General features: G+C 45.0%; 1 protein-coding gene across 2 annotated transcripts in view; it reads right to left on the bottom strand.

Moving 5' to 3' along the window:
• Window positions 1-18,005, bottom strand: part of DOK6 (docking protein 6) — a 424,139-nt gene extending 406,134 nt beyond the window's left edge. For both annotated transcript variants that reach the window (XM_065399655.1, XM_065399656.1), the window contains exon 1: window positions 17,940-18,005. In XM_065399655.1, the coding sequence (XP_065255727.1) occupies window positions 17,940-18,005 (66 nt within the window). The remainder of the gene's footprint in view (window positions 1-17,939) is intronic.
• Between the last annotated feature and the right edge of the window lie 578 nt (window positions 18,006-18,583).

Raw genomic sequence — 18,583 nt, 5'->3', positions numbered from 1 at the left:
ATAATGGTCTTTCAGTATTCTGATGTGGAAATTCTCTCCCTCAAGCAGACTTTCCAATGTAGTAGTGTAACCCACACACCTCCTGGGTGTGGTGTTGTGTCCCATCTAGTGGCACTAAGACCACTTAGAGAGAGAAGAATGAATCTGCTCTACAGCCTTAGCTAACAGCCAGTTAGCTTTTAGCTCATGCGGTAGAGGCCCATGCACTAAGCTCCAGAGGTCCCCGGTTCCATCCCAACAACCGGGGTCTGTTGGTGTTACAGTAGCACTTCAAAAAGTTCAATTTCAAGAGCAAATATAATTATTCTCTTAACTAAACAATAGTTGCCTTCATTGGTAAAAGCAACTCATTTGAAAGCACTTAGCCAATATCTAATCATCACCAATAACATACTACAACAATTTAAGTTCAAAATAGAATGGATTTTTCCCCATCAAGTGCCAAGGATATTTGTACTATTTAAAAAAACACTTTCCAACCACATTTGAATTGGATGAGTTCACGTCATTTAGAATGTGGTTTTAGAAATGTGGATCAGGATAAATTAAAAGCCAATTATGAATTTTTGTCTGTAAATTAAAAATGTACTGTATGTGACCTAATCACTCTCCTCTTTTTTTTTTTCTAAAAGGAATACTTAATGACATCACAAGCAAGAAGAATGCACCATTTGCTCTGAGGATGGACAGCTCAGGAGCAATTACCTATAAGATGCATATGGGCAAGGGAGAGAAAAGAATAAGAGAGGCACCTCAGCAGGGCTGGCGCAACCCATTAGGCGACCTAGGCGGTCACCTAGGGCACTACAATTTGGGGGGCAGTGACCGCGGCGGTATTTCGGCAGCGGGACCTTCCGCTGCCTCTGTGGGGGGCAGGACCTTCCACCACCTAGGGCGGCAGAAAAGGTGGTGGCGCTCCTGCACCTCAGCCCTCTCCCAAAAATGTTCCAGATTGGGGAAATAGGGCAATGTGAAGCATTTTATATTTTCTCACACATCCCTGATTCTAGAATAAGTATGTGAGGCCGCTGGAGGAGACAGTGTGGCTTTTTCTCAGAGACAGAAAGATACTGGTTTCCCCCAATATCTGACTAGACCTTTGCTGACCATGAGCTGACTGAGGCTTAATGTAGCTAAGGTGGAGGTGATGATGGCCAGACAGGTAAAAATAGACCATGTGACCTACTCTTATTTTTTCAGAAGGTTTGACCACCTTTCACTAAATTAGTTTTCCAATTCAAAAGGTATTTTTTACATTTCTGGAGTGACGTTAATCTGTCTATACAGCCACTCTTTGATGCAATAGTTATTCATGTCTTTGTAACCTCCAGATAAAATTACCATAATGCACTTTACACAATGTCTGACCACAAAGATGTCAGACCCCTTAAAGATTCTGCAGAATGTGGCAGCCTGACTTCTTAGGGAAGTTCACTGGACAGGACAAGATTTCACCAGTAGTCCATAGACTGCACTAATTTTTCTAATAAGTTCAAAGTGGAATTCAAGGTATTCATATTGAACTTTAAAGTTCGACTAAGTTTTGGCCCTAACTACATGAAAAAGGGCTTCTGTTTTCCAGACACTGCCATAGTAGCTGAGCTATGATAATACAACAGTCACTAACTGCCCTTAATTAGATATTAGGAAATCTCTGGGCTGGTTGCAGGACTTTTTTTTTTTTTTTTTTTTTTTTTTTTTTTACAAATTTCAACTTTACAACCCATTTTCCAGTTGCACTGACAGTCCGACTTTATTAGCCTCTCAGACATGACACTAGGCCGTTTATTTACCCAGAAGTAGTGAAGATATATCTTTAAGGATGTCTCTGGTTATTTTGAAGAGATGTTTTCTTTGAATTTATACATTCTAATGTATAGTACTAAATTAAGAAGATGTCCTTTTTAGAGCTAACTATTGCTTGTATGTTAAGAACATTTTGATTAAAAGTTCTAACAGGCTTAGGTAAGGTGAACATGATTTTTATCATTTAAATAGAAATAAATTCATTTCTATTTCTCAACACTAAAGTAATACAAATCTGGTTAGCCTATAAGTAAGCTTGGCAGAATTTATGTATAATTAACGATAATGTCTATCTATTTTAAGCAGTTTTTTAAACTTATCAATTTAAGTTTTCACAGTTGCATGAAATTATGTGGTCAGACAATTAATTACAGTAGTGTTGATCTTCAAAAAGTGAAAGCTTTATAAACCATTAAAACAAATTGTCAACATCACATGCCAAAATATAGAGTAAATTTCCTTACAGTCAACAAGCCATACCTCTTTTACTGTTCAGTTAGTCAATTTGTAACAAGTCTAAATCACTGAATTTTGACTCTGTTAAATTCTCAGGATTTTTTTTTTAAACTTTGCCTATCTGTAATTTTAGATCATCATCAATGGAAATTTGTTGTTGGTGTGTGTACGTACGATGCAATCGACTTTTACTGATAAAAATCTAATCCTTCCAAGTCTACCAATAAGACATGTAAATTCTAACTAAACTTTTTATTATGCTGTGACGCTGTATGATTGAAACATGACTATTTATAACATTAGTATTGCAACTGTTAGACAATTGCAACAAATCTTATACAAAGTATGTCATGGAAAGTATCAATGGAAAAGTTACAATCAAATATGATTATCCTGTTTGTATGTACGTATCTAAAGTTATGAACATTGACTAGCTACCATTATTTCAAATGTGTTTGCTCCTGGGGTCACACCCACAAGGTAGTTTACATCCAGTCTGGCCAGCACATTGTGAATCAACTATTCAAGTTGATGGCCCATTAAAGAACACAATAGGCCATAGAAGAAGCTTGTCCCCACCCAGTGAGCCTTCCTGTGGATGCTTTATCCAAAAATATGGGTAAGGTCTGCTCCTATGAGCCATCAAATCATGCAAGAGCATGTGACTAGCTCATGTGATCCTGAACTCCATCTTATGCCTGTAATTTCCCACAAACTAAAAGGGTATGTCTACACTGGCAGAGTTACAGTGCCAGCAGGTACAGCACCGCTCAGAGAGCGCTGAAGGGAAACCGCTATTGTGTGTCCACAGTGTCAGCTGCCTGCTCAATAGCATGTTCACACTTGCAACACTTGCAGCAGTATTCAGAGCAGTGCACTCTGGTCAGCTATCCCACAGAGCATCTCTTCCTCTTCTGCCACTAAGACTTGTGGGAAGGCGGAGGGGGCAGGGGACGTCCTGGGTCCTGTCCCAATGCCCCGTGATGCATTGTTTCACATCCTAGCAATCCCTGTGCTTCCGTCCACATTTGGCACCATCGTTCAACGGTTGGTGTACTGCACGCTCTGCCTCTTCGGTCTGCAGGAATGGATCCCACACTGTTGATCAATATGCTGCTCGCTCTCATTAACACATCACGGGTGGCAGTGGAGTTATTCCTTAAACTATAAAGGCAAGAGGAGTTTGACATTGATCTCACCATGCGTAGTAGCTACAACACAAAATTGCTTGTGGCATTCACGGAGCTGCTGACCACAGTGGAATGCAGCTTTTGGGCTTGGGAAAAAAGCATAGAGTGATGGGATCATATCATCATGCACGTCTGGGATGACAAGCAGTGGCTGCAGAACTTTTGGATGAGGAAAGCCACATTCATGGGACTGTGTGATGAGCTCACCCCAGCCCTGTGGGGTAAGACGACAAGAATGAGAGCTGCCCTGCCGTTGGAGAAGCGTGTGGCGATTGCACTGTGGAAGCTGGCTACACCAGACTGCTACCGATCAGTTGCTAACCAGTTTGGAGTGGGGAAGTCAACTGTTGGACTTGTGTTGATGGAAGCATGCAGGGCCATTAATTGCATCCTGCTCTAAAAGACCGTGACTCTGGACAACGTGCGTGACATTCTGGATGGCTTTGCACAAATGGGCTTCCCTGTCTGCAGAGGGGCGATAGATGGCACGCATATTCCAATTCTGGCAGTAGACCACCTAGCCACTGAGTATATTAATCAGAAGGGGTATTTCTCTATGGTTCTCCAGGTGCTTGTGGATCACTGGAGTGTTTTATGGACATTAACGCAGGCTGGTCCGGAAAGGTGCATGACGCATGCATCTTTTGGAACACTGACCTGTTCAGGAAGCTGCAATCAGGGACCTTCTTCCTGGACCAGAAGATCACCGTAGGGGAAGTCAAAATGCCCATTGTGATCCTGGGAGACCCCGCCTACCCCTTAATGCCGTGGCTTACGAAGCCATACACGGGGCACCTTGACAGCAGCAAGGAGCGATTCAGGAACAGGCTGAGCAAGTGCAGAATCACTGTTGAGTGTGCCTTTGGTCGTTTAAAGGCCCACTGGCACTGCCTATATGGGAGTTTAGACCTGGACGATGACAATATTCCTATGCTTATAGCTGTGTGCTGTATGCCGCATAATATTTATAAAGGGAATGGTGAAAGCTTCACTCAGGGCTGGACCGCTGAGGCTCAGTGCCTGGAGGCTGAATTTGAACAGCCAGAGACCAGGGTTATTAGAGGGGTGCAGCGTAGGGCCATAAGGATCAGGGATGCCTTCAGGCTGCAATTTGAAGCTGAAAGCCACTAATATTTGATGCCATGCTCGGGAGTGCAATGCTTGTAATGCTAGGAGATTATTGTGATTGGTGCAGACGATGCCCTATGAAGGTTTAAGAAAATTCTTGATGCTTTGCAGGGCTCTGTTTGCTTTCAATTAATAGAATAAAGATTAGTTTCAAACTAAAACAATTATTTTGTTAAAAAAATAAAACAAAAACTGGAGGAGAGAGAGAGAGACCAAAAAAACACATCAGCACTGAGGCAGATGGGGGAAATGTAGGGTCCCAGGAGGAGGAGGGGTCCTGTGATGGTTAAAGATTTGTGTATGTCCAGATATCATATCCAACCTTCTCCTTTGGAGCACAGTGCAGCAGGTACTGTACTTCAACAGGGTTCAACTACAGAGGGATGGGTGTTGAGTGCAGTGGGTACTGGGAGTCTGCAGTGATGGACTGTGATGGGGGAGGAGTGGAATTCCGCGGGTACAGACTGGAGCCAGGAGATTGATGAGAGTGTCTGGCAGTGTCTGGGGGGTGCATGGGAAAGAGTTTTGTGACAGCAGCCGCAGGGGAGGGCGGGCGCAGAGCTGCTCGGTTTTCAGTGCTAGTAGCGCCTGGAGCGTGTCTGCTTGGCGCTCCATAATGTTGAAGCTCCATGGCTTCGTTCTGGCATGCGGCGTTCTCCTTTCGGTCCCTTTTCTTGCTGTCCCACCACTCCTTCAATTCTTGTATTTCAGCCGCAGAGTGCATCATGACATCATGCGGAAAGTCCTCTTTAGTTCTTCGTGGCCACTTTCTAATTCTGCGCAGCTGTTCAGCCGGTGATAAACAGGGAGGCTGGGCTCCCAAGATCATCTATGTGAAGCCAAAATGCAACATTTTACAGAAGCAGTGTTTGCAACACAGAGCACTGATTTAAAACACAGCCACTCTTCAAATACCTGTCACTAACTGGCTGACCCCAGGCAAGCACACATGAGCCACAAGATCCCCCAAATGGTGAGTAACCACAGGGGCAGGGGAAATCAGTGTTCCAGGACCATATTGTACACTGGGCATGTGGCTCTTGGGGAGAGCCAGCACTATGGGGGGAAGGGGACTTACAATCATTACTGTCCCCACATTTTCCACAGGATGTGTTCATTATGGAAGATACCTCACTGCTGAGGGTGAGCAGGGAATCAAGGGAGGGTCTTCTCCAAGACTGTGGCTTCCACCCTGGTCCTTATGCAGCTCGCCTGTGTGCAGCAATGGTCCCCCTGCCCTCCCGTGATGGCAGAGTGGTGCAGGAAATTTACCCTTAATGGGGCAAGAAACAAAGCAGCTCTGCCAAAGAACCTGTGGCAGCAGATTGCCCAGTATCTCCACAAGAGTTTCCAGGAGATCTCTGAGGCAGATTCCAATGAAGTGAGGGTATCAATCAACAGCCTGTTCTGCCACTCAGACTAGGCATGTGGTGGTACGCACATCATACGGACACAAGCCTGCTTTCTGCAACCCCTCTGCCCCCAACAACTCACTTCAGCGATTCCCAAAATCAAAGCCACTTACCAGGGGCCTTCTCTCCTGTTTGCGCTTCACCAAAATCTGACAGCTGTGACTGGCTAGCCTCCTCCACGGTAGAGAAAAACTCTGGGCTGCATGCATCTCTGACCTCAGAGTCGTCCTCTGCCTCTGGGTCCCCCTCCCCCTTCACATCCTCATCCAAAATTTCCTCCTCCTGGCTCCGTCCACTCTCGACTGGCACGCGAGCCACCGAAGTATCCACAGCGGTCTTTGCAGTGGAGGTGGGGTCGCCGAGTATTATGTCCAGCTCTTTTTAGAGCCAGGAGCTCTTGGGCGCAGCACCAGAGGGGTGGTTTGCCTCCCGTGCCTTGTGGTAGGTGTTCTGCAGCTCCTTCACTTTGACCCTGCACTGCAGTGTGTCCCAATCATGGCCCCTTTCTGTCATGCATCATGAAATCTGTCCATAGGTATCATAATTCCTATGGCTGGAGCGCAGCTGGAACTACACTGCCTCCTCTTCCCAATTGCTGATGAGGTCCAGCAGTTCGGCATTGCTCCAAGCGGGGGATCACCTGGTGTGTGGAGCAGGCATGGTCACTTGGAAAGATGCGCTGAGACCACTGCACGCGTCACCGAGCAAACAGGAAGGGAACTTTCAAAATTCCCAGGGAATTTAAGGGATGGGGCTCACAGTTGGTCACCTGAGGCCTGGGCAGTAGAGTTCAAACCGATGACCAGAGAGGTGAGAACAGGCATTGTGGGACACCTCCCAGAGGCCAATCGCAGCACTATAATTGAACAGAGTATCTATGTAAGAGGACTATGTTGTCCCCTTACTAAAACTCAGTGGGGGTGTTTCGGTTGGCTAGCTCCCAGTACCAAAACAAAGGGGAAGGATCGATGGGAAATCAGGACCCTGAGACTGACAGCCCCCAGGAACAATGGGGAGAGGCCAATGCTCCAGGTCAGCCTGATTAGCCTACCCACTCTGTCAACCAGGGAGTCAGGAGGCCAGGGGCATCCCGTCCTCCGTGTGAGCTGGAATTGCCTGGGTCAGACAGAGTGGGGCCAAGCTAAGGAGAAAGCAGGGGCCCATGCTGAGCTGGGGAGCAGAGCTGTGCCAGATAAGCAGACCAGGAAGCAGGTCAGTGCTGGGAGCACAGTCACAAAAGCAGCACACAGAGCAGACCTGTGCTGGGAGGAGAGCTGCAGCAACCAGAGCCAGAGGGGCCAGAGAAGCCACTCAGGGAGCTGGAGGCAGAGCAGCAGCCGTGCTGAGACAGAGTGGTGGAGCCAGAGCTGGAGCAGTCCAAAGCTGGGTGTGGTGAGCAGCTGGGAAGGGCGAGGGGGACCTTGGCATTTCCCTGCGCTGGGCCCGCTGCCCCCCAGCCAAGACGCCTTGCAGGCCAGACTTGGAGGGGGATTGTAACCCTGACAGGTCAGGGATGAGGCTGGGAAGAAGGGTCCTGCCACCTAAAGCCTGAGAGCGTGTGGCCACCGCCAGAGCAAGTGTCCAACCTGCAGCATCCCTGCAGCACAGCCAGGGCTGGAGAAGGAGGCCTGGGACTTGTGAGGAACAGACTGTGAACTCCCCTTACATTCCAGAGGCTGCTGTTTGTGATGTCCCCATGCCACAGAGCGAGATTGTGTTTTCCTTTAACCTTCCCCATTTTTTCCTTATCTTTTTTAATTGATTGCTGTTTAATAAATTGTATTTGCTTTGAACTGTATGTAATAATCAGTGGGTCAAGGAAGCATCCAGTGCAGAGAGAGCACCCCAGAGTGGGGACTCCCTAGCCCCTGCCCTAAGTGACCATGACAAGGTTGAGGGTCAAGCCCCTCAGGAATCCTGGGCCCAGCCTTGTTGAGGTTACGAGGACTCTGCCACACAGGAGAGTAGAAGGGGAGCCCTCGAGGTCAGTCAGGCCTCTGGGAGCGAGGACTCAGATCCTTTCGCTAGCCCATTTCATCGGGGTAGTGTATAAGCCAGGAAAGTTCCCCACAATAGCAGGACCATTCCCCCGCTTACATCTACACTGGCACCCCGGTGCTGTAGCCCCACTGTATGCCTCTCGTCGGGGTGGTATTTTTACAGCGCTGCAACTGCGCAGTTTCTGTGCAGTAAGTGGCTTGGCAGTGTGTACACCTCGTGAGTTACAACGCAGAAAGCTGCTTTATTGCACAGAAACTTGCCAGTGTAGCCAAGGCCTAAGACTGAGAGCATTCCCTCCACATGGGAGAAGATATAGAAGACCCTGGAAGCATCTCCATTTGCCTCATTCCTGCTCTGATCTCTGGACTATGGACTTACACTAAAAAGAGCATTCCAACCAATTGACTGAGGACCTTCCAATCTTTTGGAAGTTACCAGAAACTTTACAAGCCATCAGTCTGTAACATCATTGCTTCAAACCTCGTACAAGAACTCTGCAATGATTGTATGTAATTGATTTCTTTGACCATTTTAAATCTCTCATTCTTTTCTCTTATAAATAAACCTTTAAATATTAGATAAAGGATTCGTAACAGCGTGATTATTGGGTAAGATCTGAGTTATATATTGACCTGGGTATGTGGGTGATCTTTTGAGATCAGAAGAACCCTTTGTTTGATTAAACTGGTTTTAAATAACCACTCATCATAAAGTCTAGTCTAGTGTCTGTCTGATGAAATAAGGGCTGGGATACCTAAGAAGACTGCATTTCTGTGTTCTTGTTAACCAGAGTGGTGGGACAGAAGTTTGCTTTTGTTACTGGCTTGGTATAACTTATGGAAGAATAGCCACTAGTTTGGGGTGGGTTTGCCCCATTTTTCAGCAGTTTGTCCGGAATCTGGTATTCTCGACTGTGACCCACTGAGGCACGGTGACATATGCTTATACATTTTAATTAACAATGAATCATTGAAAGGGACATCTAATTAACATTATCTGTAAACAGCAAAATAAAGAGAACAGATGTCTGAACTGGGTCACTGTCTTTATTTTAACACAACATTCCTGAAACATTTCAGATTATACCTGTGAGAAATTTTATATGGCAGATAAGCACCAACCGTCAGATTCTAGAAACCTTTACTCATGCAAATAGGCTTTCCTCAGATGAGTAGCAGGTGTGCACTATTAGCCCATTACATACAAACTTCCCACACAACACTTTAATAAAGTACCCGTTAAATATTGCTGAATCTTCAAAGACCAGAGCAAACACAGCCAAACTATATATTTTATCTGGAAGTACAACTTTGCAACAGATTAAATGTTAATTTAAGTCAGACATAGTTACAGCTCTGGATACTAGAGCAGAGTGATATGCTGCAGAGATTGACATGGTGTATTTAAAAATGTTTAAAAGATTACAGTGTAAAGGAAAATACCATAATTTTGTTTCAGAAACATGTTTCAATTCAGAAAGTGGCCAGCAATCTAAATCGATATCAGTAAATTGCCACAAACTGAAGTGTTAATTACCTCAAATATCTAAAATATTTTACAAAGCTTGGTATGTCGTCTTACAAATATGTCAGCTAAATCCTGACATTTGTGGAAAGTGTTTGAATTAATAGTTTGTTTTGTCAAATTCAGAATAATACACAAACTTTACAACGTATGACATCCACAGAAACATTACTCATCTTTAAAAAAAAAAAAAAAAAAAAAAGGAAAGCACCTTATTCTGTGCTTCTTAGAATTTTCTAGGTTTCATATATAAAAACTACAGTGTAACTAATGTGAGCAAAAATTTGTTGTTGCTAGGCAACCAATAGACAACATTGTGAAGGCACAGGCGAGAATCTCTATGAATGAATTAAAACAGAAGAATTATTTCTTGAAAGGTCAGAAGCAACTCACTATTTGAACATGTGATGTGCACAATTACTTATTATCATACAGTTCAATCATAAACAAGCAAGGCATGATCCTGCCACAATTATTCATGAGAAGGACTATTCATAGGAGTACAGGTTGTAGGGTTTTTTTATATAACAAGAAAATTCAGATTGTATGCAGTTTACTAATTTTCCTCTAAGGACCTGGCCCAAAGACCACTGAAGTCAATGGGATTATTTAACCTGAATTCAATGGGCTGTGAATCAGGCCCTTAATGCTCATAATAGGACAAAAACAACAGACCATTAACTAACGGCTCAGTAGGGCTAGGGTTACCATCCGTCCGTATTTCCCCAGACATGTCCAGCTTTTACATCTCTAAATAGCCGTCCAGGAGGAATTGGTAACAAGGTTAAAATGTCCGGGGTTTTTTTCTCCCTCGCCTCCCTCCCTCCCTTCCATGCAGAGTGCGGCTGCTGATTGGGCGGCTGGGCCAATTGAGCTGCTCCCATTGGCCTCCAGCAGCCAGAGCCCTCCCCTGCTCCCCCCTCCCTCTGTCTGCAGCCCTGTGTAACACACAAACCGACCCACCGGGCAGCGTGTTTTGCAAACACGTGGAGCCAGAATGGTAAGGGGAGTCCGGGGGGGGGGGGGGAGTGTTGGATGGGTCCCCGGCCTCCACCTGCCACCCCCCCCCTCCGCATGTCCCCCCCGTGAACCCCCCCCCGCCTGCTTGTACTGCCAGAGCCAGCAGCAACTGCTGTCTGCTGCCCCTGGGTCCTAGCGTCCCCCATCCACTAATGGGAAGACAGCCTGCCCTTACCCTGCCCTTCCACCCTAGCCCTGAGCCTCTCCAATGCCCCAAACCCCTCAGCCCCCTGCACTCTAATCCCCTGCCCCAGCCCTGAGCCTCCTCCTGCATCATGAACCCCTCATCCTCAGACCCACAGCCCTCACCCCTGCATCCCCTCCTATCCCCAAACTCCCTCCCAAACCCCCTCCCCCTTCCCACACACCCCCTCCTGCCCTCAAACTCCCTCCCAAAGCTTGCACCCCCTCCCACCCCCAAACTCCATCCCAGATCCTGCACCCCTCACCCCCTCCTGCACACCCACCCCCTGCCCCAGCCCGGAGCCTGCACCCTGCACCCCCCCTCCCAGAGCCTTAGGCAGGTGGGGGGGGGTGTTCTGGGCACCACCAAAATTTCTACAACCCTGCCACCCATGCGAGTGGATAAGGGTCGGGGCAGTCAGGGGACAAGAAGCAGGAGGGGTTGGGATTCTGAAGGGGGCAGTCAGGGGGAGGGAAGTGGGAGGGAGTGGATGGGGGGGCGGGGCTAGGGTGGGGCTTCTCCCCCCCCCCCCCCAGTGTCTTCTTTTTTGATTGTGGAAATATGGTAACCACAAGTAGGGCTATTAACTTAGAGTAAAGGCATACTAATGGCTAAAATCAAATAAAAATGTATTGTCAGATCACTGGCATGGTGAAGGGCTCAATTCCACAAACTCTTATTCCCATGAGTAATCGTTACACAGATGAGGAGTAATCCCTTTGAAACCAATGGTATTACACACGAGAGAAAATGTTGTAGTTCCCATAACCTGCAGTAACATGGAGGCAATGTGCATAATCTTCAGGAGAGAAACTGCCACTTAAGGCCAAGCACAAAGTATTTAATATGAATGTAAATAGTGTGTTTAAACAAACACTTGGAAACACTGAGTTTTTTTATTTTTATTTACAGTGGATTCTAAGCTTCTCTCTAGGTTTTTGCTCAATTTTGTCCAGTCAATAAATCACAGATTTGTAGTTCAAAACTGTGGCTATGCATAATGAGCTGATTGGAAATCCCATGCATCTACCATTTAATTCTGCAAATTCACTCACACAACTCTAGTGCACCAAAAAAAAAAAAAAAAAAAAAAAAAAAAAAAAAAAAGGTTTAGGTTCAAGCATAAACAACTCATTAAGGGAGTGAATCATTTGCACTTAATTTCTTCATAACAAAAAAGAATAATTATTGGTGATCAGAGAGTATACTGTCAGGATTGTACAGTACATGTTACTAGATGCTTTAATAGATTATAGTCAAATCCTTTTAATGCCACATCTCAGACTGTCTTGAAGTGGTGTGACAATAATAGAAGTTCCTTCACACAGAATTAGACTTATGAATGCCGAGGGTCTGAAGATTCGTTAATATTAAAGCACATTATAAACAGAAATTATATTAAAAGCGCTCATCTTAATTGTTTTCATGCACTGAAATAAGTCAGAGTTTATTTCACAAATGATGACGACGACATCATAGGCACCATTGTGAATTCTTTCAAAGACCTTGAGCTAATGTAACAGAAAATATAGAGTAAACTACGGAAAGAAAATATTCAAGTCAGCCCATTCCACCTACTACCAAGTTGCTTCTTTTGTTCATAATAAGTTACCACAATCTAACCAGGTGAAAGACCATCCATTATGCCCATTACATCCATCATAACCCCTCCAGTTAAACAGAGCTTTTGTTCTCCATCAATATAAGCTAAAGCACTGCACATTTTCTTGACTTATTCTTAGCGAGATTGTAATTTAAATATTAACATTTTGCAAGGTATTTACTGCAAAGTTTCAAGAGGAAACCCAGACTGCAGCTTAGTTCATGTTCACAATAATGCTAACTCTGTCTTCAATCAATCCGCAGGAAAAGCATAGTGCTCGTCTTCAGAAAAGCTACCTGTAATGATTTACTAGCATGGTTAAAAATAGTTTGCTATATGATAAAACTTTTCATTAAAGGGCTAACAGCAACCTGTTATTTATTACTCAATCAAGGCTGACTGGCAGGTACAATTTTCTCTTTGGATAACAGCATTAGAGTACAAAATGAACCACTCAGCAAATAATTCTGCTCACCATGTGGAAACACAAACAACAGGATATATTCACAAACTCAATGAAAATTTCTATTACACAGAATTATTTTATATTATGGTCAAAATGCGCAATAAATAAAATAAAAGTTGTGACCAAAGCAGTTGAAATGGATCAAAACAAGACTGTAGAAGTGATACAATACTCCTTTTAATTAGACTATTTAACGTGACATCAAATTGTTTTCCTTCTTAGAAACAGCACTTCAACAATGCATGAAATTTTTGCAGCTCAGGATATTAGAAGACAATAAAAGGATTCTGGTCTCTTACAAGGAAGTTGCAGCCTCTTAGAACTAGTATGGTGTAAAATTGTGTCATATGAATTTTAATGCAACACAAATATGAAAGATTCAAAAAGAACAAAGGCAGCATAGTCCTATTCCACACTACACAAATGACCTATTATAATCTGAACAGCACACCACATTACAATTAAAGTTATTTCAAAAGAGGGTCACACGGGTCAAATGTAACGGCTGCAGAATGAGGCATTTCCTTTATGTAATATTAGAGAAATGCAAAATACCAAACACTGTGGTAATGTTAGAGAGTTGAAAAGACACTCATATTTAGGCCATTGGGAATCCAGATCTCTAAAAAAATACTTTAATTACAAGTATTATCCTTACTGACTACAGATTCCAAATTTGTGGGAGTTCAGATATTTATAAAAGACTGCAATTGATGTTTAGGATATTTTCATGCACAGACCGTATTTCAAATTGCTGGACATCCTAAAATACTTTGTGTACCTTTTAAAAAAATTTAAATCAACGAAAGTAACTAGAGTCTTGGTGGGTTAAACGAGTTGGGTAAATTTCTTCCACATCCTGCTATTTCTGCTGCAGCTTCAATTATATTCCCAATGGTGGCAGTTGACAGATTTTGACAAAAACAGAATTGCAAGTAAGGTTTCTCTCTGTGATATTATGGTCTCCGATTCTGGATCAAAAGGAGCTATTTTTACCAGCTGCATAAAGAAATAGTGTACACAATGGGGTCAATCTGAAAATTGCTGGATGGCAAAAAAGTACACACAAACCCATTAAGACATAAGCCTAGTGTTAGACTGGTGCTTGGTTGTGGGGAGGAAGACAACAAAATAAAGATGATCAGTACATCACGTAGGTCCACAGTGAGACAAGTCATTATTCATTCTGGTAAGATGTTTTGTCATTTATTTCCATCAGGACTTGGGCCCTTTCTTTGATTTGAAATAAGCATTTTGGTATGAAATCGTTAACCCCTGGCTACAGTGTTGAGTGTAAGGAATAATAATTCTCCTACTTTCTCTGAAAAAGAGTAGAATAAACTTGTAAAACAATCACAACTTAAAAGTGGATGCTGCTATTGAGAACGTTAAATGAAGGGAGAATTTCCTATACCAAAATCTAAATTCAAATATATTCCTATGTAGGGAGGGATTAGCCAAATGGACTACATGGCATTAAGAATTAAACCAAAATATAACTTTAATAAAACAGTGATACATATACCATATTTTATAATAAAGCATTCATAAAGAGACATTTTTCTTCTAAGAAATGTGAAATTCATGAGGTGGGATAAGTTCGCTTTAGTTTCCAGAAACTACATAGTCTACCAAAATTTTACTCCAAACCTAAGATTTGTTTCTCAAATATGAATTACACTTTCTCTGTTCGTACTGTAGCACTATTTCACCCACCTGAACATCTGACTGTCACTCCACAGGTTGTGTTAGATCACAATATCTTTAGTTTGGTTCCCAGCCAGGGCTCACTCAGTCATAAAACAAGACTGAATATAGCAAAAGCACTGGAAGAACTTCTGTAATGGATTGGCTACCTGCCTAGAGGATAGAAGCAGCTTTATAGTCCAGGTTTGGCATTAAAAGTGGCATTAGCCATCTGGGCTCTCCCAGTTCTGATCTACTTTTACAGTCCACTGAAAAACATTCTTAAAATTTAGATTATAATAGAAAATTAATGTATTTAAAGTTTAGAAGAATAGGATATTTCTTAAATTATTTAAATGAGATAAAATGCTCTTTACATATTTCAGAATTATCTAGGCAACAAGTTCCAACATACAGACCCTCTATTTCATTATTTATTTTCTTGGATGATGAGAAAACTCATGCCATTACATCTGTTAAAGAGGATTTATTCACCTACAGGAAGACAGGCTTTAGTTCACTTTATTAAAGCTTAACTGTAAAATACTACAGTCAGACTCTCTCATTCATTTGGAAATATACTTTTATATAAGGAAAGAAACTGGAATCTTTAATGTTTCACTTTGTGAATAAAATTTGCATTCATTTAGAAAATTCAGGAATCTGATTAGCTATAGACAGATATACACACAGTCATACATTTCAACCACAGCTTCTCATGAATTTTGATGCTATTTTTTACACAATAATATGCATTTGTACATTATATGTGATTATTTAGTTTACTCACATCTGCATCCCTACTTTCCACATATAAGCTTATACTACCATGTACTTGAGGTTGTGCAATCTGAACTCGCCCTACATCTTTTCAACAGGAGACAATTTTCCAGAGAGACTAGCTGGTCTATTCTACCTTCTGCAGCACAACAGGAAAGCTACCATGAATAATGTCTAGTTCTGAAGAGCACACTATTGTTATCAGCCACAAATCAGATTTACATCTCTAAAAGGAGAACTTCAACCATATAGGTTATGCCATGATGAAATTACTGTCTTCATATATGTCACTTGTGGACGTTTACATTAACCTTGTGTGATGCCTGCTAATATGCAGCCATTGTATGTTTACTGCATATACTCTTTGTTTAATTTGTACATATTTAGAGGTACGGCCAATTATTTTCGGAAGGTAAGTCAACAGGACAATTCTGCCTCCAATTAAGAGCCCTAACGTGCTGTGATACTACCCGGATTCAATCTTTCCATTGCTTTGGATCGTGCCCCCATAATACCACTACCGACTCAGAAGCTAAGGGTTAACAGACGCCACTAAGGTTCAGAGATAGCTTTCTGACACAAACTAACGCTCGACCCTGGAAATCATGATTTGGGGGGGGGGGGGGAAGGCGTCATTGCTCGTTGGACTTAAAATAATTTCCCATCTGAAGGCTGCAGAGTCAGCTGTACGTGGGATTCCAACCAAACTCAGCTGTGTCCTTTGGGAACTAACATCCCTGTCAAGACAGCAAAGTGTTCCAAAAGGTCAATTTATGATTATTTCCATTGTCCTGTACACCGCGTCTGCAAGCTAAGAATCGCATCCGAGGGGACAAGAGAGAAATATTAGCTCTGCGATAAGCTCCCAGCTACTTGTAGAATTGCAGATTTCATACGGCCTCTCCCTTATCTGGCTTTGGGGTGAGGGAGATGATGATAGAGAAACGCGGTTCATTCTTTCGAGAAAAAGCCTTTGACATGAGAGCTGGAGCCTGAGACTGCACCTTCCTCCTTGCCCTCTGCTGGGACTGCCTGCCTAATACAGACCCGGCTCCGCAGCTGCCCCAGGTGACACACCGCCTGCTTGGTTTAAATTCCTTTTGCCTTCCTGGCTAAACAGCCCATTACGCGGGAAGCTCTACTATAATGTCTCTTCTAAGCACCTAGTGGGATTCTGCTCTGAGTCACTCGGGTGTGAATTCGAACTCACGTCACTGAAGTTAATGGAGAAGTTAATTCTTCATTGCACCCAGGTAGCAGAGACCAGAATTTGTTGCCCCTTCTCAGCACGTCGTCTGCACCTTGTTCTCAGGAGTAGCCTTCCTCAGCAGCAAACAAGCGCCGGTGCTACCAGTTGAACCCCTTCCCCTTTACTCCAAACACCTGCCAGTCTACAAACACGTGTGGGAATTGAAGGAACTCCTGGGTTGGGGACTAATCACACTGCTTCCCGTAAACTGGCAATTTCTTCTCCCTGAACAACTTCCTAATAAATTCATAAAAGCTCTTCTGACTCGTGCATTCAAACAAAAGCAAACTAATCATGATTTCGGCTGGGGTTCATTAGGGCCTTTCAATTCGCATTGCCCCAGCACCCGCAAAACAGAGAGAGAGAAGGCAAAGTTCTGAAGCGTTTAGAAGTGTCCGAAGTTTGGAAAGTTCTGTCCGTTCTGTTGATGTTTCTGTCTGTCTAGGTCGCTGTATCGCTGCCCTTCAGAGCAAGCTTTTATGGGCAAGCAGAGTAAGCATTACCTGTCTAGTGTACACTCTTCAAAGTGACTCTGACTACCCCTTTGGGTTACACTGTTTCGGCCACTTTTTCCTATCCACTAGCATATATGTTTGCACACACTGACGGCCATCAACCAGTGTGTCTGTCAATCTTTCAATTCCCCTTCTGTCCACGCTGTCTGCCCATTGAGATGTTACTGTCCTCTCCCCCAATTTTCCTACACTCCTCCCAGCCCCCCAGACCAGCTACTTTGCTCCTCTCCTCCAGCCCCGCGCCATAATTCTTCCTGCACCAATCTTCGCTGTTTCCTCAATTCGTTTACCAGGCTGCTGTGGAGCCGTTCAAAAGTCTCGGGTTTTTCCATCATTTCCTTCGGTTGGACCCACCCCACCTCCAAAGGAAAAAGGGGATCTCTGCCCAAAGTTTGCAGAGACTGCCCCACTTTCCCCTCCCCCACTCTGGTTCAAGTGGAAGCTTTAAACGGGGAGTGGATGGGGGAAGAAACACCCAAAGGGAAATTTCCTCACCAGCTTGAGACACCGCTACAGAGAAAAAGAGGCTCCCATCAAATTACAAAACCCAATCACCTCGATTGACTTGTTTGGCTAATAATCAAGGAAAATAGGAGAAACGGTGCCTTCACTGGGGGGGACTGTCTGTAAGGTATACTGCCAACGCAACGCCCTCCTCCAACCTAAGTAAAGGGAAAGCAAAGTCCAGGCAGCAGCAGCAGCAGGTCCCTGCTCCCCCCACTGTCCCCAGCACCGCCACTCTCTCTGCGGAGCTGGGAGCAAGCCCTGCTCACCCACCCAGCAGCATGCTGCCTGCCCAGCCACTGCAAGGAGGTGTGGGTGGGTGCCCACTCCTCCCTCCCGACCCTCCGAAAGTGCCAGGGAAAGGCGCGCGAGAAGGACCGGAGGGGAGAAAGGGGAAAGAAAGCAACCGGCTCACCCCCAGCTTCCTGCTGCGGATTTTCACATAGCCCTGCTTGACGATATCGTTAAAGTTGGAGGCCATGGCCAACGGTGCCTGCCTCCTCCGCTCGCAGTCCGGGGCCCTCGTCCTCCTCCTCCGGCTCTTCCGGGGTGCCTCTGGCCGCCGGCTCCCGGGGAGCCTCTGGCATCCAGGCAGCAGCAGCAGCCGGGCTGCTCCCCGCTCCCGCCTGGCTCGCGCTGCCCGGCTGCAGCCCGCTCCTCCCGCAGGGCGCTGCGCTCAGCCCCGGAGCCCCCGGAGCGGCGGCGGCGAGGGAGGAGAGCGAGCGGCTCTGCTCCAGCAGCAGCAGCGGGGAGATGGAGAGAAAGGGGGAAGCGGCGGCCGCCGCTACTGCCTGGAGCTGAGACCCGCTCCTCGCTCTTCCGCCAGCTGTTTGCTTCCCCCTCCCCTGCTGCTGTCGCCGCCACCGGCACGGAAGCCGCCCTCCCGCATTACTCGGCGGTAGCGCCACAGCTGTCCGGACCGCACCATCCGCCTGCGCTGCGAGGGGGAGGGTAGGCACCGGCTCCGGGCCGCCTCCTCACACCTCAGCAGCCAGGGGAGGAGGGGAAGGCACCATCTGCCGGTCCCACCTCCAGGCTCTCTTCCCCGCAACTCAGCCA

Source organism: Emys orbicularis, chromosome 2, assembly GCF_028017835.1.
Source record: "Emys orbicularis isolate rEmyOrb1 chromosome 2, rEmyOrb1.hap1, whole genome shotgun sequence".
In the NCBI taxonomy this organism is placed as follows: Eukaryota; Metazoa; Chordata; order Testudines; family Emydidae; genus Emys; species Emys orbicularis.
The sequence above is the reverse complement of the archived record's forward strand: the minus strand, read 5'-3'. Positions and strand labels throughout refer to the sequence as shown.